The sequence below is a fragment of the Lichenostomus cassidix genome, chromosome 17, assembly GCF_008360975.1.
Source record: "Lichenostomus cassidix isolate B80296 chromosome 17, HeHo_3.0, whole genome shotgun sequence".
In the NCBI taxonomy this organism is placed as follows: domain Eukaryota; kingdom Metazoa; phylum Chordata; class Aves; order Passeriformes; family Meliphagidae; genus Lichenostomus; species Lichenostomus cassidix.
In genome coordinates this window covers 7418837-7442598 of record NC_139497.1, presented here as the reverse complement: position 1 = coordinate 7442598, position 23762 = coordinate 7418837, and the positions used below count along the sequence as shown (strand labels likewise).

General features: G+C 50.6%; 1 protein-coding gene across 5 annotated transcripts in view; it reads right to left on the bottom strand.

Annotated features, from left to right (window-relative positions):
- The window catches only part of ASTN2 (astrotactin 2), a 370770-nt gene that overhangs the window by 132231 nt on the left and 214777 nt on the right, over positions 1-23762 (bottom strand). For all 5 annotated transcript variants that reach the window (XM_085077209.1, XM_085077207.1, XM_085077208.1 and 2 more), the window contains one exon: positions 10833-10983. In XM_085077209.1, the coding sequence (XP_084933335.1) occupies positions 10833-10983 (151 nt within the window). The remainder of the gene's footprint in view (positions 1-10832; positions 10984-23762) is intronic.

Genomic DNA, 23762 nt, shown 5'->3' with positions numbered 1-23762 from the left:
TCCACTACCCCAGGTTGCTCCAAGCCCTGTCCAACCTGGCCTTGGACACTGCCAGGGATCCAGGGGCAGCCACAGCTTCTCTGGGCAACTGTGCCAGGGCCTCCCCACCCTCAGAGGGAAGAATTTCATCCTAATATCTAATCTAAACCTCCCTTCCTTCAGTTTAAAACAATCACACTTATCCTACCCTGCTACAAGGTTTGTCCCCATCTTTCTCTCCATCTCCTAGAAACCCTGTGCCACTTCCATACAGCAGCAGCATCAAAACTGCTTCTGCCCTCTCTGCAGCAACTGGGATGTGCTGATCTCTGTTGTCCCTCAGATCCCTCACTGCCTCCCATGCCCTCAGCTCTGAAGTTTGAAAATCTCAGTACCATCCTTGGGGACACTGGGTAAGGTGAGCAGGGAAGGCACAAGGCTTTTCCATCCAAAGATTTCTGGCAGCAAAGAGCTCTGGAAGAGGATGCTGCCCATCTTTTCAGAGCAGGCAGGATCCCAGAGACACAGCTCTGGAATCACTAGCAGGAAGCAGCAGAAGACATGGGAGCTTTCTAGATGCATATACAGAATAATGAAGGAGGAGAGGACACTGAGAACAATCCATGCTCCTTGCTGCCTGGGAGCTGCCTGGGAAACAGCACCAGGATGAGAGAGTTTGTCAATCTGCAGATCCAGCTCGTATCTGCCGTGGTCTCCTCCTGTCTGCCAGCCCTGCTGTAAGAGCAGAGCTGTGCAAATTGGCAGAGAGGATCTCCCTGGAGGACACAGGGCTGGCTGCAAACAGCATCTCTACTCCGCAGCACTGCATTGCCTCTGCTGCTCTCCCCACATCCACAGGGACATGGGCACCAGGGCTCTGCTCAGGTTCTCTCTAGAGCTCCTGAGGGATCTTCCAGGGTGCTGGAGGCAGCTGGATGGGCCTGTGAGGCAGCAGGAGCTACAGGACCACAGCCGGAGGATCAGTCACGGATTTCTGCGCTGTCACTTGGAATTCTTGCCCTGGCACAGCTCCATGTGCTGAGCTCAGCACCTTCTCCAGCCCACAGAGGAAGAAGATAGCTCTTTCCCCGTGACTGGGTTAGTGGGTCACCAAAGCCCTCCCTCCCTTAGTCCTGCTCTGCTTGAGGCCACCCTTGGGATATTCCTCCAGTTTTGGCTCTTAACCACCACGAAATGTGTTTCCTTTCAGCTCCTAATTATGCATCCTAATACTCATTAATTACAGCAGGCAAATAGCTCAGCACAGCACTTGCAAAAGAAAGCACACCCTCTCCTCACATCCATCCCTGCCCAGAGCAGAGCCAGCTCTCCACTCAGCTGCTGGGCTGCAGCACGGAGCTCTCCAGGGACAGAAAGCTTTGGGAACCAACGTGAAAACACAGGATATGTCCCTGCTCAGGTGAGCCAGGGGAACCAGCAAACTTGGCAATTAGTATTGGCCCACAAAACCACCAGGAGAGGCAATGCCAGCCCCTGCACAGAGGGTTTTGCCGGGATAAATAACTGGATGGAGCAATTAGCAGGCACAATAAATCACAGAATGGTTTGGGTTAGAAGGGACCTCAAAAATCATCTCAGCTCCTCTTCATTGGGCAGGGACACCTCCCACTATCTCAGGCTGCTCCAAGCCACATCCAACCTGGCTCTGGACACTTGGAGCAGCCACAGCTTCTCTGGGCTCATAAATCTTTGTAACACCTCCCTGCCCCTGGAGCAGAGATTTCCCATCAGGATGTCCCACCAATAGATCAGAGTAGGGGAAAACTGAAGTCCATTTGGGTGCAACTATGTTCTTGCCCCCAGCAGTCAGAAATGACCCTGGAAAAAGCCAGTTTGTGCTAATCCTGACTCCCTGATGGGTCACTCTGGGCTTCTGGATGGGTGTGGAAAGCCAGCAGTTGCCCTGTGTTCACTGGGCTCTCACAAAGGAGCACATCTGTTCTTGCTGACATTGATTTGCCTGGCTCGGGCAGCACAGAACCAATAATGATGGTGAGTTTTAATCAATGCCCCATCAATTTAGCTGCAGTTCAATTTGCGATCTGCCTTGGCAGTGACACAGGACGGGGGGCTCTGTTGGAAAATGATTACAAAATCAATGAGCAGCTCGGTCAATAACTCTGTCTGGGCGAGCATGGGTGGCACATCCCACCCTGGTGGGAGGAAAGCTGCTGAGAATTGGTGCCCCAGCAGGTCCTGGTCAAACACCTCTGCACATCCCTCATCCACCCACAGCATGGATTTATTCAGCCAGGGAAGCAAAGGGATCCCACACAATGTTATCCAGCAATTTATAAGGAAAAAGTGTTGGGGTTTACCACGTTAGATTTGCACTGCATGGGTTCACTTCCAGCTCCCAGCTCATCCTTTATCCATGGATCTGACCAGGAAATATAGCTCAGAGCTTGAGAAAAGGGTCTGGTACTTAATCCATGCTATGGAGAGGAAAAGGAGATGTAGAGGGAGACTCCAGCTCATGGTCTGCTCAAAATCCAAGGAGAAGCTCTTACCATACAACATAATTCCATGGCCTTGCACATCCACCCCATCTATGCAGAAGTGAACTCATTGCTCTGTGCCGACAGACAGCCCTGAAAATTGCCCTTGGCATTGGAAAAGAAAACTTCCTTGTCTTGTTGTGTGTTAGCACTGATAACACAGGTCCTGAAGGCTAAATGTGACCTTCAGCTCCAATGCTCTGACCCTGCTGCTGAGGGGTTTGAGGAGAAGGAAGCACCAGCAGCTCCACAGTTGGACACCAGCCCATCCCTCCCATCCCAGAGCACCCAGGTCCTTATTCCTGTGATTGCAGTCAGCAAATGAATTTTGAGTACACACAAGGAATGGATGTGCTGAATAGGAAGTGCTATTTTTATCTGGCTTTTTTTGCAAAACAGGCTTTTTTCCCTTTTAAATGACATCTCCAAAGTGACACGGAGTGGCAGATTTGGCAGGACCTGCTGCCACATGCCCACAGCCACCCCTGGGAATACACCAGGTCCAGCCTTGCTGATGCAGAGAGGCTGTGGTTTGGAACAAAACGGGATGCCTGTGCCCACTGCTGTCACCCTGCACAGCATGTGGCACCCTGTGGCCTCCTGCCACCACCAGGGCTGGGCACAGCTCCTCTGCCAACCACCACCACCCCCAGCATGGCCAGAGCAAACAGAACAGGAGGATCATCAGTGGGGGAAGCAACACAAGCAACACAGCAACACAAACACAAGCAGAACTCGTGCGAGATCATGCCTGAGGAAAATAAATACCTGGACAAGTCCCTGCTAATGTAAGGTAAAAAAGGGGCCTTGCTTTCTCATTTACAAAGCTCATTAGCAGTGAGACGAGCGAGGGGTCACTGGAAGGAAAATCATTCCTGACACAGATCCCCCAGATGGGAGCAAACCCACTCTCCTCCATCTGAGCTGCCTGCCTGAGCTGCTCAGCTCAGCTCCTCTCTTCCATTATTAAGTTTAAAAAACCAGAATACCTAATAAAGTGTTTCTGTGGAGAGTAAACTGCCTTTTTTGTTATTCCACTCTGTTTTCTCAACAACAGCAGCCTTCTAGTCACAGATTTCTGTGTCAGAGTGCTGGAGGTGATGCTCTGGGTACAGACGAGTCTGAATCCTCCTGGCTCTTAAAATATATAAAAAATAGAATGAAGCTGCCGCCCAACCCTGCTCCCAGTGCTGCTCCAGGTGCCATTCCCATGCCTGGGTGCCTCCAGAGGTGAGATCCCAAGCTGCATCCCCAGCACTGCTGGCCTGAGGCTGCACAACCTGGTGGCTCAGTGCCACAGAGCATTTCCAAAGGCCCTAATGACCCCCCTTTGTGCTGAGGCATCCTCACCTCTCACCGAGGAACCTCTTCAGCATGAGACAAAAACATTAATCCCAGGCACTGCTGAGGTACAAGCAAGTGCCAGCATTTTAATGAGCTCCTGACGATGCACTGGCATGTATTTATTTGCTTGTTGGAGCTCAGAAATGATACAAATGCAGTAAACCCCTCTGTGTCCATATATATATATATTTGGACAATTCCAGCTTATTCTGCCTTCATTTTCTTGACCCAGAATGCCCCTGGTGAGCAAAGCTCCTGCAGCAGCAGGACAGAATCTGGCTGTGCACAGCTCAGTCTCTGTGTGTGAGATTTATCCTTCCTCTCCCAATATTTTGATAAAAGAAGGCCAAAATGCTTGTTGCTGAAGTGCTCTCCAGAGCCACCCCTGCTTCACCTCCTCGGGGCAGGGATGTCCTCACCAAGCCCAGCTGTGGCAGAGCCCTTCCTGACACCCCACTGTGGGGGAACATCCTTCCCAGAGGGGAACATTACAACTGTTTTCTGAAATAACAGTCATTATCTTCCCACTCTTCCCCTCCACCTCCTTTTCCCCGACTTCCTTTTCCCTTTAAAGATCATCAATCATTATTTTAGCCTTAGAAAAATCAAACCCATCTGTCTTGCAGGCTCCTGAGAAGATGCTGCTTGTGCTTCTCAGCCTGGTCCCTCTGTGACAGTGGGGTGGAGGAGAGGGAAGTGCCAGGAGATGAGGCAGCATCTCCTCACCTCTGGCCACCTCTCCAGTGAACCTCCTCAGGCAAGTCACTCTGTGCATGTCTGCATCTCAATTCTGAGTGGGAGGGATTTGTTTCTGAATGCTTCTTTCTGCCATGCACACGGAAAGAAGCATTCAGAGCTCCTGGAACAAGGAAATCTGCTTCCCTTCCAGAAGTCACCGACAGCACATTTGGGGTGTGCTGGTATCTCCTGCCTGCCAGGGCATTTCCAGTCACACCAGAGGCTGACACCCCCAAAAACCTTCAGGAAAACAGGAATTCAACCCCTGCCCCATCCTGACACAACACTACACACCAAATCCTATATCCCAAACCAGTCCCAAAGCCCCAGCCCAGCTGTGACCACAACACTAGAAGCATCTCAGTCTGCTGAGGAGCAGAGGGGCATCAGCCAAGCCCTCAAGGAATGATGTTCAAAATGCCAACACTGGAGAAAACAGGCTTTTATCACCCAAACCACTCCTTCCCTGTGCAGCAGAGAGACCTCCAGCTCACCTTGGTGCTTCCTGAGCTGCTCCACTTGCTTTGAAATCAGCCACCCCTTGCCCACGAGGTGCAAACCCGCTTTGAAAGGGGTTTTGAAAGGGGTTTGAAAGGCAGGTGGGTGGTTTGCTCCCACCCACCACCAACACCAACCTCAACAGCCTTTGCCACCCTTTCCTCCTCAAATCCCATTTTTCAGCACAGGTATTTACCTGGATTAATGAGATAAAATCCAAAACCTCAGGCTCCCTGGAGGAGGGCTTGCTGTTGAGCTCAGGGGGCTCCTGCTTCCAGCCACAACGGGCAAAAGGAGTCAGCTCCTGCTCCAGGGAGCCAGCCAGACTTTAAAGGGATTAGGAGAGACTGGTTTCCTCACCTCCCTCCCTGGTGTGTGCATCTCTCCCATAATTAGCTAGGTGCCTCTCAAGGCAGGGACGGGGAAGTTTTTATTTTTCAATGAACAATTGTCTGTCAGAAAAATGCAGATTTGATGAAGCTTAAGTGCTTTGTGGGATTCCATCAATTACATCTCAAAACTCATTGGGAAATTAGGAGAGCATTTAATTTTGACAAGGTTGAAATGTTTTGGTTTCCACCACCTAATTTTGTTTTTATTTCAGGCTGTACGCTGGGATAAAGCAATATAAAACAAAGCTCCAGATGATAACGGTGGAATTAAACATTTCCCTCTCCTTTATAGAAAGGAAATGTCTCGAACCAAAGTATTTTGGAATTGTCACGTGTGTGAGGCATTTCTGTGCAGCATTTTGGTTTGGGCTGAAACTCCCAAACACCCCATTTCTCCCCCAGGAAAATAAGTTCTCAGCATAATCTATGTAATTTCAAAGCATCTCCCCATGGTCCCTAAGCCACCCCTGGGTGACTTGTGCTGGAAGGAGGAGACCAAACCAGTAGCCACTGCCCTGCTCCTGCATTTCTAATCCCATTTCCCCCAGAAATGGTTAGACTCCTAAATTAAGCCATTTCTCTGCCACACTCTGCAGCAGTGAGGAACAGCCTCACTGAGGTGGGAGAGAGCAAAGCAAGGATTAGCCCCACACAAGCTGTGCTAAGGCTTATATGCCTGTGAGGACCATGCCAAATTTCTCTTCCTTCTGTGTCTAAAAAAGCTGGGACCAACACCACACCGGTGTCACCGCAGGCCACAGCTTCATTAAGTGACTCTCTGGTGGATGCTCTCCTTCCTGCATCCTGCTGAGCCAGGCAAATTCCCTCCTCCCTCATGGGCTGACCTCACCAGGGCAGGGAGGAACAGCTCAGATCATCCTTGTAGGCAAACTGTACTTTTTTCTTGCTCCAATTAGAAATTAAATCTCTGCCAGAGGGACCTGAGCCTGAGAGAGGGGAGCCAGTGAGGATCAGCAGGATTTCACAACTGTGCAGAACAGCAGCACCCTCTGCCCAGGCTGGGAAGGCTCTCCAGGCTCTTGCCAACACCTCTCCCAAGGTGGGATGGATCCTAGAGCATGTTTTATCCCTTCCACATCCACCTGCAACATCCTTGGCCCCTGTGGCACTCTAATTTGATTTAAAGAACCAACTCATCAACATCTGCAGGCACACAGATGTTGCAGAACCATCAGATCACACCACCTGCCCTCTCCCATTGCATTAAGGCCACTCACACCTTAAACAAACAAGGAGCTAATTCTGATAACTCTTGGCCCAGGACCCCAAGTTGCCTTCCTCACCCCCAACAGGGCAGCTCAAGCCCTTCTGCTTCTCCAGGTGGTCCTCCCAGTGAGGAGACCCCATCCTGGGAGGCACCAGGGGGCTCAGACACCTTCACTGCACACCTGGACCTGCTGCTGCCTCCTCCTAGAGCAATGCCCAACGTACTCTGGGAGAGAACAGAGCACCTCCTTGCCCAACTCATGTGCTAAGACCAAATCTCCCTTTCCTTTGGGGAAAAAACCTCACCCCTCTGATTTTCCTGGGGCTGTAATCCTGCTTTTCTATGCTCAAAAGTGCTCATGGCATGAGGCAGTAAAGGCAAGCAACCCCCATTCTCCTCAGGTGGAAGACAGGACTGGCATCAGTGAGCAAAGCCAATCTGAGAGACAGCTGGGAAAACCTGAATTTAAGCCACGATGCAGGTGTCTCCTTCGGTCTCTCAGGGCCAATTCACAGGTTTTCATCTCAGATTATAAATCACCAACACAGGAGGGTTAAGCATTTTCCCTCCTTCAGCATCCTCCCTCCAGGCTGTGCAGCTATCACTGTGCCAGTGGAAAGGATCAGAGATATTTCCTTTATAGGATATAGCATGAATTATTCCTCCAGCACACTTTCTCCTGGTTTGCTGTGATCCCTGCAAGATGGTGAGAAACACACACTGGACTCAATGTGCAGAGCCACTGGATTCAGAGAAACTCTCTGGGATTTTATTTTCTTGGGAATTGCCCACAGCTTGACCAGATCCACCAGCAGTTCTAGGATGCAACAATTAAAAACAGCACAGAAGGAGGTTTTCTAGAGCTTGAGGGTGGTTTGGTTATGTTAGGGCTAAAACTCAAGGCTCCAGCTAGTGATGCCAAGGTCTTAGTGAGGTTACAGCTGATAATTCTTAAAATTACCTGAATAAAAAAAGGCCTCCGATAAGAAAAGGACTGCAGAAACCCTTTATGCACTCATGCCATCTACTGGGTACACATAAAACTAACAGAAAACCACGAGGTGAGGGGGAAAAAGGGACCCCATGAGAAGTGGGGGATGGCAGGTGGGGAGCTGCCACTCCTGGGGGTGGTGATGCCGCTGGAGAGGTTTTAGCACCTCCAGGTGATGCCTAAAAAGCAGGATTTTAACCGAGCAAAGGAATATCCTCTTTCCTCTCCATCATCAGCCCAAGGAGACTCAGCCAGACTCCAGCACGAGCTGCAAGCAATCCGCCCTCGACTTTTAACTGAGACCTTTTAAGGCCAAACAGTTAGGTAATGGCAGAGCCCACGCCGCTAAAAACCCGGAGATAAATGCATCCCAGTCCTGCAGAATTACTGGAAGCCGTATTAAGGGCACGAAGGAACTGGTAACAGATGATGATTATATACAAAAGGAATAAGAAATCTTTGAGATTTGTGCTGCTCCCTGGTTGAGCCACTCGGCTCCAGCTCTGTGGTGTATTAATTGCTTACAAGGCTGCATGTATATTTTATGCTCAGTACCTGCCTGGAACATTTGTTGGATTTAGCCTTGATTGATGAACCACTGATTATATACTTCTGTGGTCCTCAGCAAATTAATAAACTGTTGACTGGTAGAGATTAACAACGTCGTGATTTGTGAATCTGTGTCCAGAGTAAAGCTGGAGCAAACCTAGTGCTAAAATTAGTAGGCAAATGCTCCCTGAACTCTATAAAAAGGGGATAGCTTAATTAAATTACATCCCGATATTGCCCATAGCACTTACCAAATTGGCAAATTGAGTTCACGGCAGTTCAGCTTCAAAACTAACTGACATCCCTGAAAATTTGCAGCACATGACCCCATCCCTGCTTGCACTGGAAGCCCAACTCACACCCAGGAGGCTCCAGGACCAGGACTGGGATGGGGAGGGCAGTGCAGGGATGGGCAAAGAAAGCACCAGAATGTCCCAAATCGGGGCTGTGTGAGTGCTGAGACTCCACTCCATCCCCTGTGATCCTTCTCAGCATCACCAGCATGACCCAGCCCACCCATTTGGGTTTTCACCTATGGCTCTCAGGGAGAGGATGCACTCCAGAATGCTTCTGCTGCTCCTCCCTTCTCCCTCCACTCTACATGGTCCATTCTCTTTGCACACAGCCTGTCAGGCATTATAGAAGCTGGGGGATATTTTCCCTAAGTGACACAGTTTTCTGCCTCTCCACATGCCAGCACTAGGCCTGTAATTTATTGACAATTTCTATTTTAATATATCCTGACTTTAAAAAGAGGCATCGCTTCCCAGCGGCGTGGGGCGATCAGAGCCCTGATTGCTTCTGACAGTGCCTGGGGAAGCACGTTGGTATTCAGAGCAAAATAACACCCAAAAAAGGGGGGAAAACACCCCAAAAGACTAGCAAGGCAGCTGCTCCCTGGCAAAGGGAACAAAGGAAAAGAATGACAATGGGAAAAGAAAGGAGGAAGGGGAGAGGAGCGGCAAGGGGGAGATGGCACCAGGCATTGCTGGTGACACGTCAGACTGTCGTGCTAAATGGCCTTAACAAGCAACCTGAGAAGGGGATAATGAAAACGCCTCCCCCCCGGGACAGCACGGCTGCAGCCTGACCTTTCCCAGCTGCCGTGTACAAACATCTTCAATAAATAAAGAGACACTTATCTCCTGCCTCTGCTGAGATGGGAGGGACGGGCAGAAGGGGCTCTGCCTGCAGTGAGATGAGGGGTTTTAGGGGTTTAGGAGCAACGAGGGTGTGGTTGAGGGGCTGGTGGAGCAGGTGATGGCTCTGAACCCCCATGGGGATCACCATGACTTGCTGGCAGGCAGGGGCTTCAACAACAGATAGACAAAAAAGGATGCTCCAGGTTTTCCCCGCTCCCCAGGGCTCTGCCCTGTGTCTCTGCATGTCACACTGGATCCCCACGAGTTCCTCAGCAGGGAAGGGATGGCTTTGCTGTCAAGGTGGGATGGGTCAGAGCTGGGCGAGGTGCTGCTCCCACCGGGAAGTACAGGAAAACCTCTCTGTGCATCAGTGGCTGGGAACAACTCCCTGGAAGTGTTCAAGGCCAGGGTGGAGCAGGCTCTGAGTAACCTGGGCTAGTGGAAGCTGTCCCTGCCCATGGTAAGGGCTTAGAACAAGATGACCTTTAAGGTCCTTTCAAATCCAAACTCTTCTAAGATTCTACAATTCAGAGCCTCTGCCCAAAACTAATGGTTTAGGGTCTAGAAGGTCTTCTGGACTCTGCTAAACCTGGGAGTCAGTAGATTGTCTGGCAAGACATGAACATGCTCAGGAACAAATCAAAACCTGAGGGTGTCAGAGATGCCCAGAGGTGGATAGGATGGGAGATGCTGCATCTTCCACGCTGGGAGGCCCAAAGCAGGAGAAAAATCGAGGCAGCTTTCCACCCCTGCTTCTTGACAAGCAGGAAAATGACTGCCAGCCTCAAGCAGTTTTTCTTTTGCTCATCTGAGCACCTGAGCTGCTTCCCTGCAGTCCTTAGGGCATTTGTGATTTGCCATGAAGGCCCCAGGAGTGTGGGAAGTCCTCCAGCACACACATCCCCTGGGCCAGAAGAAGCAGTTTACAACTCCCTCTGGCTTGTCCCCAAACCACAGACCAGCCTGGGGGACCCCAAAGTCTCAATAGCCACCTCACATGCTCAGAGCCTACTCCAGAGTCCCAATACCTATACCACAGCCCTAATACCTATCCCACAGTCCCAGCACCTATCCCACAGCCCCAATACTTACCCTACCGCCCCAGCACCCACCTCACAGCCCCAATATCTATGCCACAGTCCCAGGACCCACCCCAGAGCCCCAATACCTATACCACAGTCCCAATACCTACCCTACTGGCACAGCACCCACCCTACAGCCCCAAAACTTACCCCACATCACCAGCACCTACCCCACAGCCCAAATACCCACCCCACAGCCCCAGCACCTACCACACAGCCCCAGCACCTACCACACAGCCCCAGCACCTACCCCACAGCCCCAATACTCATCCCACATGCTCAGAACCTACCCCAGAGCCCCAGTTCCTACCCTACTGTCACAGCACGCACCCCCCAGCCCCAGCAGCCACCCCCCAGCCCCAGCACCTACCACACAGCCCGTGGAGTCCACCTTGCGGTCCGACACACACTTGAAGTTGCGGGTGCAGCCGCCGTTGTTGCGGGAGCAATCCCGGACAGGCCCGAAGGAGGAGAGCAAGTCATTGATGGTTTCGAAGTAGGTGGACAGCATCGCTTCTTCCCTTGGAGAGAAAAGGCACAGTTAGGGCTGGCAGGGAGCTGGAGAGCATGGCACGGGCAGGGCAATCCACAGAGAGCTGCTCTGGCAAAATCCCTGCATCCTGATGAGCGACACCGAGCCAAAGGAAGCTGCCCAAGAAAATGAGGGCTTTGTGATTATGCAATGTAATAAATTTGCTGTATAATTCTGGCATCCTTTATAGAATCAACCAGTCATGGGGTTTCAAAGACACCATCCACCAGTTTTATGCAAACCAGCAACTAGGAGATGCTTTATTGGTAGCCTGGAGCTGGGTGCGAATCCAACCCTGCACTAGAGAACAGCAAATCCAAAGCCATAAAACTCTTCCTGAATGTTTCACAGCTGGGTCAAGCCTCCCTGAGCAGCCACACCCTGTCCATCACCAGGGGACACTGCCAAAGCTGGGAAGACGCATGGAACTTGGCTTCCTGCTTGCTGGGATGGGGATGTGGAGCCAATCATGCAGGGATGGGTGCAGGCACAGCTCTGCTGCTCTGCTCCAGCCCATGATGTGCAAAACCCCAGGCACTGCCCATGCTGTGACACCTCTCTCCTATTCATGAACACCCAGGAATAATTCCAGGGCCATGTGAAGCCTTGGGAAGCTCCCAGCCCTGCCTCTCGGAGCTGCACACGCAGCAGATTTCGCCTGTGACAAAGCGTTCAGGCACTTTGCCTTCTGCTGGGTTCCTGCAAAAGGAACACAGATGCTTGTCAAGAGCTTTAAGCATCTCCCAAGATATTTTTTCATCTTCAAAGCACAGTTTATACATTAACCAATACCCACAACCCATCGTGGGCAACAGAACCCATCACCCTCTCACTGACAGGAGAGAGACAAAGTGATCAGAGAGAGAGAAAGGTCACAGAACAAGCCACTGATGGTGACAGGTTTGACCTGCACAGGCTGTTTATTAGATCTTTACACACAGGAGGCTGTGAATTAACCCTGACCCCTCTGACCTCCATACCCCCGAGGCAATGCTGGGAGCCACAGTGTGGTTTATTCTCCTTGAGCATCTCCCCTGCTCAGCCATCAGCACAATGACTCAATGCCCAGCACCAGTGCCCCTTTCTGGGGGGGTTTAATTTGAAAACACCCTGCTCGGCAATGAAACAGCACTAAAGGAATATTCATCAGCCCTGGAGGGCCATGGCAGCGCTGTGTGGAAGCAGCCCTGCGTTCTCCATCAGCAGAGGGCCCCTGAGCTCACACGCTGTCACACTCCTGCACACAGCCAAACCGAGCGCTCAAAAAAGCCATGAGTCAGGCATTCAAAGAGAATATAGTGAAACTGGCACCAAAATGATGAGATTTTAAAAATAAATCAATTGCTGCGCTGTTTTGGGGTTTTGTTTTTGGGGTTTTTTTTTATATTTTCCTCCCTTAAATTTGCCTTCTGCTTTCTGAGCCTTTAGGGTATAACCGAGCTTTTCTCTGCGACTCAAGGGCTTGAAACTCCTCAGAGACCAAACCCAAATAAAGCCCTACGCAGTACTGACATCATGATTCTTTCAGGTTCTGAGTTTCAAGGGAATCACAGGATTGCAGAACTTGGGATTTTCAACAAGGAAAACGCCATTAAAAGCAGCAAGAAATAGTAAATTGGCACGTCCCCATGGGCTGGGGTGGGTGAGTTATCCCAGCACCAGGGCAGCTCTGTGTCCAACGTGGTGCCCCACATAGCAAACTGATGTCTGTGCTGCCTGCTCTCACCCCAATTAATGCTTCCTAATTAACTTTTTACTCCTAGCAATCAAGCTCCTGATATTCTCCCTTTCTTGGCCCACCTCCTAGATTTTCCAGCATATTTGGAGATGAATCTCCCTCTGTCCTTTCTTGGTCATGTTTCAAATATCTTTAGAGGCAGTTTTCTATTAGCACTCTGTTCCCACCAGGATCTGCAGCTCCTCTGAAATGAGGGAATGAGGAAGGCAGGATATATTAGATCAGGGCACACATTTCTGCTGGAGAGATGGGGGGGAGGAAGGGGATATTATTTACTAACCAAACCCACTGTTTATTAATGTAGGGAGAATTATTTTTAAAAAGCCCAAACCAGCAAACCGTGACAGCTCCTCCACCACCCACCCCAACAGCTCAGCCCCATCTGGTCCTCCCAGGGGGTTTCTCATCGTGGGTGGACTGCAAGGAGAACTGTGCTCCCATCCTCCCTCCTGCCTCTTCCATTGGGCCACCAAACAACCCACGTCCCTGGAAGGAGATGTTGAGGAGCTACAGCTCCTTGGGTGGTGGAAAGAAGGTCCTGGGGCTGGGTCCTTGCACAGGATTGCTCCAGAGAGACAGAACTCTGTCAGGAGACACCAGCTCATCCCACATGGCACCAGGCTGGGGCTGGCAAGGGCAACTCATCATGCTTTAATTAAAACTTGGAAGCACAAACTCACCTCTTGCCCTCAGGAGGGCTGAGGATGGGAATGGGAAACTCGCTCTGCAGAGCCTGGCATAATGGATGACCCCTGCCAGAGCCCAGGCAGGGCTGGCGAGCTGCAGTGAGCCATTAAAGGTATTAAAATATTAACCTCGCTAGAAGGTTGGGCAGCAGAGCTGCAGGGAAGTGTTTGAGTGTCACCTGGGAGAGGAGCAGGGTGAGGGCAGACAGGGGAGGCTGCTCAGACAGGTTGGTTCCATGGCAGCCGTTGTTACTTTAGAGCAGCATCACTTCAACACTACCCTGATGGGATGGCAGCTCATGAGAGGTTCATGTGATGCTCAGAGTGAGCTGGGAGCAAACTTCACTTTCATCTGGAGGAGCCTGGCTCAGCACAGGCAGGTGCTGCCCAGCCCCTGGCACTGCCAGCCTTTTAATTTTGGGAGCAAAGAGCAGTCATTAATTACCTGCCTTCTGCAGCCACACGTGGCACAGAGCAGATGACTTTCCACCCACACAGCTCTGGCAGTGACTCCTGCCTGTCCTTCCCTGCCCACTGCATGGGGCTCCTGTTCCCAAACTCCAGTGCCAGCCCTGGAGAGAACACAGTGCTGACAAGGCAGGGGACACTTGAGGAGCGATGGCAGCATTTGGCCACCACTGCAGGGAGCCCAGCAGGGACAGCCATCCCCACCATCGCCCGGGTGCCACACTAGACCAGCCCTGATGGATGAATCACTTCCCCTGCAGTAACAAGCTGCCTGCAAAAGAACAGCTCGTGTTCTCCCTCTCTCTGTGCTGGATTTCAGTGACTCAGCCCCGGATCTGTTGTGACAGGGTGGGGTGGACAAGGACAGGCTCTCAGGTTGTGCCGTGCCCTGGGCACATCAAAGAGAAGGGGAAGCTGCCGTGGCCCTGGCTGGACTCAGGTGCCAAAAGCCCAGGGAGCAGGCAGGGCTCAGCACCTGGTGCTCTGGGATGATGTGGCAATCCATCACTGACCCAAAGCAGATGCCAGGTCCCATTAAAAAGGGCATTTTGGAGCAAGCGACCTAATTTCTAATGTCAGATCCTCTCCCCAAGCACCTGCAGGTCTATGAACACAGGCACATGCTCTTTCTTTGACTCTCCAGCCCTCCCAAAGACACCTGCAGACACCCAAATGATAGAGTTATAAATGAAACACACTCCTCTCTCTACCAGGACCCACTGAACACACACCCAACATCAGTAAAATCCAATTTTCTACCAACTCCTCATGCCACAAATGTCCAGAACAGCAGGGCTCCCCTCCTGACTCTGCTCCCGTGGTGCAGATCATCCTCACACAGCCCCATCCCACCTCCCACCACCTGCACTCGCCTGGCTTCCCTCAAAACCACTTTTCTCCACCCTCCCCCTTTGTTCCAGGTCTCATTAATAAAGCAGATTCACTGACAAATACCGCTGGGGGTTATTTATTCATGAAATACCAACACCATGCAATTCTCAAAGCTTCCAAAGCACTCATCCCAGAATAAGCTCTGGAGCTTTGCAGTGGCTCTTCTCTCCAGCTCATCTTGAAGGGGATTAGTGGGTGTTATCCAACTCTGCTGCCCCTTTTTATTGCCTGCTAATGGGTAAAGACTTCAGTGCCTTACAAAGTTCACCATCGCTGAGAAAAATAAAGAAAAGAATGCAAGCTGGGGACTAAGCCAGTGCCATCTGCTCCCTAAGCTGGGCTTGGAGAGAGATCAGGGTGGGAACTTGAGGTTCAGGAGTTTCTAGAGACAGGGCCCACTAGCAGCACAGGGTGTGATGCTGTGTCACCTGCAGCTTCACCCAAAACCACCCTATCTCTCATGCCCAGCACCTTGCTCTGCTTGCTACTTCCACTGAACAGAGAACTTCAGAGCAGCTGCACTTACAAACCAGGGCAGAGCAATTTACACCCAGATTCTGCATTTTTCAGCCCAGCTGCTGCTTGCCTGAGCAGTTCTGATCAGCTCCCACATGATGCCCAGCAAAACTCATCACAAAATGAAGGCACCAAGGATGATCAAAACATGATCCCAGCTGAGGGTGCACTGCAAAACTCATAATCACATTTTTTATAAATACAAATAAACAGTAAAACCCCCAAGCTGGAGCTGCAAAGCCCAGATTCAGAAGCAAAGCACGTGGGGCTGGGAGCTTGGCTGCAAGCAGAGCCCTGGGGATCCCTCAGTGCCACCACCCCCAGCCCCAGCACCACTCTCAGCATGTGACATCTCTGCCCTCAGCAAAGGCACAGCCACGCCTTTCCCCTCCCAGGACCCCCTGTGTGTCACAAACATTCATTTTTACTCCCAGCTTCTGTGCACTGGATGTGATTTTCCTCACATTTAAGACAGGCAGCCAAGGCAACAGGAAAAAAGGATGGAAAGCTCTCACCGCTGCTGGATGGCCAACTGAAGATGTTTTTCCAAGTTATTTTTAGTACTTTTAGCACTTCCCACACTCACACTACAATTCCAGCTGGGTCTGCTGCACCACAGGCTCGGCTGTTCTGTTCTGAGGGCCATCCAGTTAAATACCCAAATTATAAAGAGCACGCAATAAATGATCACCTGAGAAAAGTGGTCTCCAATTTGAATGCAACACAATATGTTTTTTCTGCGATTTCAACCCTTTTAATTTTTATTCTGCCTGCAGCAAGAGACAGTTCTCTCTACAGCCCCTTCCTGCATCCACTACAACATTTAATCACGGAATCACAGAATGGTTTGGGTTGGAAGGGAACTTAAAGCTCACCTCATTCCACCCCTGCCATGGGCAGTGACACCTCCCACTATCTCAGGCTGCTCCAGCCTGGCCTTGGACACTTCAGGGATCCAGGGGCAGCCACAGCTTCTCTGGGCACCCTGTGCCAGGGCCTCAGCAGCCTTACAGGGAACAATTTTTTCCTAATATCCACATCTGTGGGGAATGAAGCAATTATATCCTACAGCACTGAACCATGAGCCAACGAGGTCTGTCTGCATGCTGACCAAGCTGGGATGCTCTGGAAAAGTTAATCTCCATCCCCAGCACTGAAGGAGCTCATGAGGTGGTGGCAGCTTCTTACTCAGGCACTTCACAGCCTGAAACTTTGGCAAGCTGAAGCTCCCATCTTTAACCAGGTTTCCCAGCACTGTGCCTGCATCAGATTTATTACTTTATGCAGGAAAAAAGTGATTTTCTGCCCAGTACACCGAAAGCCACTTCTCAGCCACTGTAATAGTGCTGGAAGGTTTGAAGAAAAACCACAATCCAGGTCCTCAACTGGGAGAAATCATCCTCACTTGAGTGGTGCTGGAGAAGGCATTTCAACGCTGCTGTGCTGACATTCCACAGCTGATGAGCTGCTTGCTATAAATTTTCCGGCTAGTCTCGCTTCTTGTGGCAATACTATAATAAACACTTGCAAAAACGCTCTCCAAAAAACCTTGAGGTTGAAAGTGTGAAAAATTCCCCACCAAGCTTCAATAATTTGCTGGAGATTCAATAAAACCACCCCTCTGCCGGAGAGTTTTGAAGCTCACTTCTGCAAGCAGAAGGGCCGGGAATTTAATTACAGCAAAGCAAAGCGAAAACAAACACACCGGGATAAAAGGGAAACACATCCCAAGGGATGTTGGGGCTCACAAGGACCCTCCACCCCACTGCAGCCCACTCAGAGCCAGCACAGCTCTGCCAGATGAAGGAGCAGGGCAGCATGGATGAATTAAACAAGGTAGTTTTAATTCTGAGCGTTTTCCCTGTTTCAGGGAAGATCGTGGCTGCAGTTTCAGCCCTGCACGAGCCAACGGAAATGCAGGAGGTGCTGGCTCAGTCTCCCAGGCAACATCAGTGCTGGGAGGGTTAAGAAAAGGCACATGAGCCTTAGGAGGGATGGCAAAGCACGGTCAGGAGGTGTGCTGGGAATTACATGTGTTGATCCCTGCTTCAGTGTGTCTGTAATCCAGCCCAAATCCAGCAGGATGCATTTCCAGTGTGCTGGATGCTCCTGGGTGTCAGGAACCTCGGCAGCAAAACGTGGGATGGGATGGGATGGAATGGGATGGGATGGGATGGGATGGGATGGGATGGTACAGGGGCTTGGAGCACAGCAGGTGCTCTCAGTGGGACAGAAATCCAAGCACCTGGGGACACCATCCAGGAGGAAAAGCAGCACTGCCAAGCACTGTGTCCCCCCTGACCACCTGGCAGATGTGATGGGCACTGCCAGGGAGACACCAAAGTCCATAAGGATTCCCAAGAATGAAGCCATGGTCATGCAATGTGGGTACACACTGGCCTGGGCACACAGAAAAAGTGCAATGCATGGAATTAAAAGGGTTGTGATACCACATACCCAAAACTTACAGAAATGTGAGAATTCAGGTTACCAGGACAACCTTAATGCAGTCTCCAGTAATTCTGCCTGTGATGAGGGTGTTGACTCCAAGACCCCATACAGCAGGGCTATCCCAAGGACCTATCTCTCCCCAAATGCCAAAGGTGATGATGCCAAGCTGCTCCAGGAGCCCCTGGGTGCCTAAAACAGCCTAGAGCTCAGTTTAGGCATCCCAAACCCACCCCTGGGTACCTACAAACATCCACAGCTTCTCAGTGCCCTGCAAATGACTTCATCTGCAGCTTCTCAGTATCCTGTTTTCTCTTCCTTGGAGGACACATAGCTCCTACTTTATGCTACTCTATCCAGGCACTGTTCTGCATGCACAATTACTTAGCTCCTCATGGCTTGCTTATGCTTTACTCAACACCAAGAAGCAGCAGTATTTCACAACAAATAAAGTGATTAAGTTCCCAATCTCCCTGTTATCATCCCCATTTTACAGACAGGGAGCTAAGGCACAGGCACAGTGATGCAAAAAACATCCACTCCGTTACGTGCACCAAATCTGAGACATTTAGATGTGATTTTTCAGAGTGCTTAGCATTAAATGACACTTTCCCTGCTCAAAGTACAGCTCTCATTGACTTCAGCTGAAGTTTTTACGGCTTCACATTAATGCAGATCATTCCCAGAGCAGGTTCATCACTTGTGCTGAGCGAGGCAAAGGTGAAAAACTCGGATATGATCATGCCATTAAAGACGATTCCATAATGCATATGCACAGAGGGGCTGCCTGAAGGCTGCACAGCAAACCGACCCTGGCACCTCCCTGCTCTGGAGTTCTGCAAACTTGATAACATTTGCTGAAGAGGAGCCTGCTGGGGGTTTTATTCTGGGCAGGCAGGAGGAGGTTCAGCCTGGAAAAAGAGGACATTTTCCAGCAGCAGCTGCAGGACGCAGCATCACTCATCCTTTGGTGGGCAGAGGTCTCCTTGGGGCAAAATCACCTGGGTGGGCTTTTCCCTGCCCTCTCACTGCTTGTCCCAGTATAGCTCACTCCTCCCTCCCATTCTCCATTCCCTTTCCCCACCAGCCCCAAATTCAGTGTTTTTAGCCAGCTGCTGTCTCCATGTACAGACGATTGATGCTTCCTCTCACTGCTAAAATCAAACAAGGCTTCACGCTGTGTGCAACAATTCAGGTTTTTCAAAAGCACTACTGAGCTGGACAAATTAAGGCAGTTCTTCGCCTCCAAAAGAAGGACCCTCCTCAAAACGCCTGCCTCAATCCTCTGCAACAGTGTTGCCTGGGGGGAGAAACAGAAATCTCAGAAAAACAAGCAATCAAGCAAAAGCTGAGACAGAAGGCCTGAGATCTCTCACCCTAAATTATTAAAGGCTGAAAGCATCATAAGATGGGTCAGGCCACCCCAATACCAGGCAGTGATTGCAGCCCTGACTAGGCCGGTTGAAATACAGCACAGATTCATGTGGATTCTACGTGGTTTGGCAAAAAAATGTCATTAATAGCAAAACTGCTATTAATTAACTGTTAAGCTCAGTGCTGTGATGAGCTCTGGGCATCTCCTCACCTGTATCCACTCCAACATGGGAGGTCAAATGCCAGACAAAAAAGGGAGCATTCAGCCACCTCCCCTCTGTCTTTGTCTTTCCAAGCCACCAGCAAACCAAGATTTTGGGTCCTGGCTCATTCAGTATTCCCAAGGCATGAGCTGAACGATTTTCCCATTTAAACCAGACATATATTCTAGCCCAAACAAGAACTTGGCTGTGCCAGTTTCCATCTCTCCACCTGGCCTAGAAATTGGGAATTTGCTTGCTGGCAGGGCCAGAAAGACAAGAGAGGAGGTGGAAGGACCCCAGTTCACATGCAGGCTCCATCTCCTGCTCCTGGGGCTGCACAGTGCCCCAGCCCCACACAGATGTCCTACAGTGTCCCATGGGACAGATCCAGTACAGGACCTTTGGTCAACCCAAGCATTTTGCCATGGCAAGCTGGAAAATGCCAGCTTGGGGCTCAGACTTCAGCTTCTGCTTAGGCATAAACGACTCACTGGGGTTTTCTTTCCCTTTCACAGCCTTCAGGGGTATTTTGGACAAGTTTTTTGTCCTAGTGGGCTCTTCGGGATCTGATTTTGGAGCAATTCATGACGGTCACTGGGAAAAGTTGGATTTTGCAGGGAGACAGAGAGGGAGGAGCCACAGCCCAGACTGAACCCCTCCTACTGCCCAGCAACTGGTGGGGTTTCCAATACACACCTAAAGTGCCAAGATGTAGTGCTGATAAACACTTAGAAATGCTGATAGGATTAGATCAGATAAATAGGAAACAGCCAGGGCTGCTGGATCGGATATCCATGTCCTGATTTTTCACAGATGTTCCTATCGATCTGCTGGGAACAGACAGCACTGAGCTCCACAAAAACTGGGTGCCAGAAGCCAGCCATGTCCATACAGGCAGAGCTGAGTGTTGGGAACGCAGATCCCTACGGAATGCTGGCAGGACAGCCCTGGAGCAGAGAGCTCTGAGTGCCACAGCAGCTCCAGGAGCAACACCAATAAACCACGAAGCTCCATCCAGGTGAGCCCCCCTGAGAGTCACACACCTGGGTGACCTTCACCAACCCCTCTGCATCCCAGGGATCTCCAGATCCCAACCTGTGTGGCTCCCAGCCATGGCACAGGGTGAGCAAGGAGCTCACAGCACAGGAGGCTGCACAGAGAGAGGGGTGAGAGCCTATGGGAAGCAAAACTGGAGCTTTTTTTTGGGAAACAAACCTGTCAGCTGAACTACAGAAAACATCACACACCTGGGTCAGTTACTAGGGATACATTTATGCATATATATCCATATATGCATAGCTTTGCTGCTATATATAGCACCTTCCATCAGCAACACTCACTGGCTCAAAAAAAGCCAGATGAATGTCCGCAGACAGAGGAACTGAGGCACAACCAGATTATTTACAGCTCATTTCCAGAAGTACTCTTTGAAGTTAGAATCCAATTAATTTTATACCTGGGGAGAGATTTGCATAGGGTTTTCCATCCGTCTGGGCAGGTTTTTCAAAAGGGCTTGGCTCTTATCTAGGCACCTGAAGCAGAATGTGTTTGCCAAGGTGCCCAGCATCCAGGAGCAGCTCTGTGGAGCACAAGTGGGTTTGTCACAAGGGCAGCACTCTGCTCTGGAAGCCACTTGTCACTGAGCCCTTCTGGGGACACCACCTTCATAGGTATGGTCTCCAGAGGTGAGGAGCATCCTGATCTGCCGCTGGTAGACATCCATCTCACCCTTGCCTGGAGATGTGGGCATCTCAGAGCAAAGAATTTCCTGCCTTGGAGAAAAAGGGGGTTTTGCTGGTTTAAAGCCTTGAATCAGAGAGGCACCACTGCTGGCTCAATGGAGGTGATGGGTGGCTGGGGAAGATCTAGATCACCACCTCTCATAAAATCACATTTTTATGACCTAAAACTGCACCCACAGTGCCAGGAGGGTTCCTCTTCCACATTCCCTGCAAAGCTGTGCCACTGTGGCGCTGCCTGGACAGACCTCAGAGCAGCCACACCTGACCCAACCTCACAAACTCCTTGGGGCAGAGGCTGTGCTCAGTCCTGCACTTGGGGCACTTCTCCAGCTCTCTTTAGTGAGCCTGTCTTGATTTGTAGTGTCACAAATATCCTATCAGAGACACATCACACATCCCACCCCCAGCACAAACAAAGCCCCCGAGCCCACAGCCTGGAAAGCTCTGATCCAGGCAATAGCTGCAAAGCATCACCTTTGGACTTCTGAGGAAGACACAGAGCTCCAAACACACACAAAAGCCCCAGAGGCCAACATTTCCCAAACAAACAGCTCCCACCAGGACGCCAAGGGCAGCCCTGGCTGCAGCATCGCCTGCCTGTAACGAGATGACCCTCAGGCTCCCTCCTGGCTCTGCAGCTCGTGGGGTAATTGCTGCTCATTTTTAGCCTTGCCTGCAGCCATATCGCACAGCAAGCTGTGTCCAGGGCCAGGTGTGTTCAGGAAAAAGAGAATAATCAGCATCTAAAAAAATAAAAAAGAAAAAGAAGGGCAAAAAAAAAAAAAAAAAGGAGAAAAATCTCACACTAAACTCTGCTGCATCCAGGTTTTTTTTTCCGGATGAACCAAATTGGCTGCCATCAAAGCAAATGGCAGATGAAGAAAACATTGACTTTCTGCTTGGGTCAATAAACAAGATAAATTGAGTGGGGAGTTGGACGTGGAACAGGGAACATCATCATTTGCCTGAGGAGGAGAGAGGGTTAAAGGCAGAGAGGCTGAAGCAGGGCATGGTTGTATCTCCTCTAAGGGTATTTCAGCCTGGGAGCTCAACACTGGGAGGCAGGAATTGTGCTGGCTCTGCCAAGCCTTGGGACTATGCTGTAGGATGGGGTCTGATGAGCTTAAAACAGATGACCCCAGACCCAAATCTTGAGATAAGACAACAGGGGATTGCTTTCGTGCTACTGATCATCTAGTGGTGTGTTTGTCCAGTGTGGGTGCACAGCCTGTGCAGAGCTGAGACCTCACTGCTACTGCTCCTGGAGTGGCCAGACCAGCCCTGCCCCAGCTCTGAGGCCAAGGATGGGATTCACCTCACCCATCCCAAAAGTAACCCAAGATATGCATAGGACTGGTCACTTTGGGTTCCTCCAAACTCATCACGAGAAATTGGCTCATTTATGGATGATCTCCCTGCCCTAAGGCAGCGAAAAAGAGCTGCTTCATGCCGTGTGCCCCACAGACAGATCTCCCATGGTTAGAGAAAGCAGCCTTGGGGATTAACTTAGATACAGACCTAGGGATGCTCTAGGCTACTCCAAGTACAGTCCAGACAGTCCAAGACCCTGGAACCACCTGCAGCAGATGCCAGGGAGATGATCCTCCTGAGGAAGAGCAATGTCTTAACATCACCCACAGCATTAGACAGGTAAAACACCACTGGGGAGAGACACCAGAAGAGCTGAATTATGGCAGAGGTGGCAAAGGATGCATCAGGGACCCAATCCCACAGGCAATGATGGGAGCAGGTGTGCATGTGATGGGAACATTCCTCCCCTCAGGCCAACCAGATCTCAGCCATCAGGTTCGTTTCAGTTGCCACAGCATGTCATGGTGAAGCATATTAGGTTTGAACCAGAATTCACAGCAGTGCAGGACGTGGTCGTCACCATTCCTGCCTGATTAGACCTGTCAGAATGCATCAGCGGGAACTTTGCCTAGGAACCCTCTCTCCAGCTGCACATTTAGCAACAGGAGATTGATGACAGGAGATTAAAAAAAGGGTAAAACAGAAAGACAAGAGCAGTGTTTGCACACTGCAGGACCACCCCCCTTCTCCTGCTCATCGTACTTCATTCACAGCCTTTATTTCAGTGTCTGTCTTAATTAAGAAGACTAAACGGAGAAGCTTCTGTGCTAATCCAAGGTCTGCCTCGAGGGGCTGAGGAGGATGCCTAAGATGAAATTTGATTCCTCTGAAAGATATTAGAAACAGCCACGCAGACACAGGGCCTTCCATAGTCCCACCACAGACCATCAGGGAGCAGCAGATGAAGATCTGATGGGTGTCAGGAGCATCCTGCAGAGCTTGGGAAAGCCTCTGGGTAGAGAGGGGAGCTGGGAGCATCAGGAGGGCTCTCAGAGTGGGCAGGGGGGCAAGGGAGGGCTGATTTCCCCCAATATCTGTGGTAGGGTGCACCCCACTCCTCTTCCAGGGGGAATCCCTCAGTCCTTCACACTGCAGTGGCAAGAGAGCAATGCCAGCCCAGCGCTGTGTGTGAGGAGAGGTGAGAATCACCCAAAGCCTCTCCCAAAATACAAGCCAAGACTCCCCTTTGATTATACACAAAAGGGCCAAAACATTGATTTCTCAGCTGCAAGCGGCAGCAGAAGCAAACCACTGCAATTGTGACCCCTGGAAGAAAAGTCAAGCTGGAGGTTTTTGGAGGCAGAGCTCACTGGAGAGGCAAACTTGCGGAT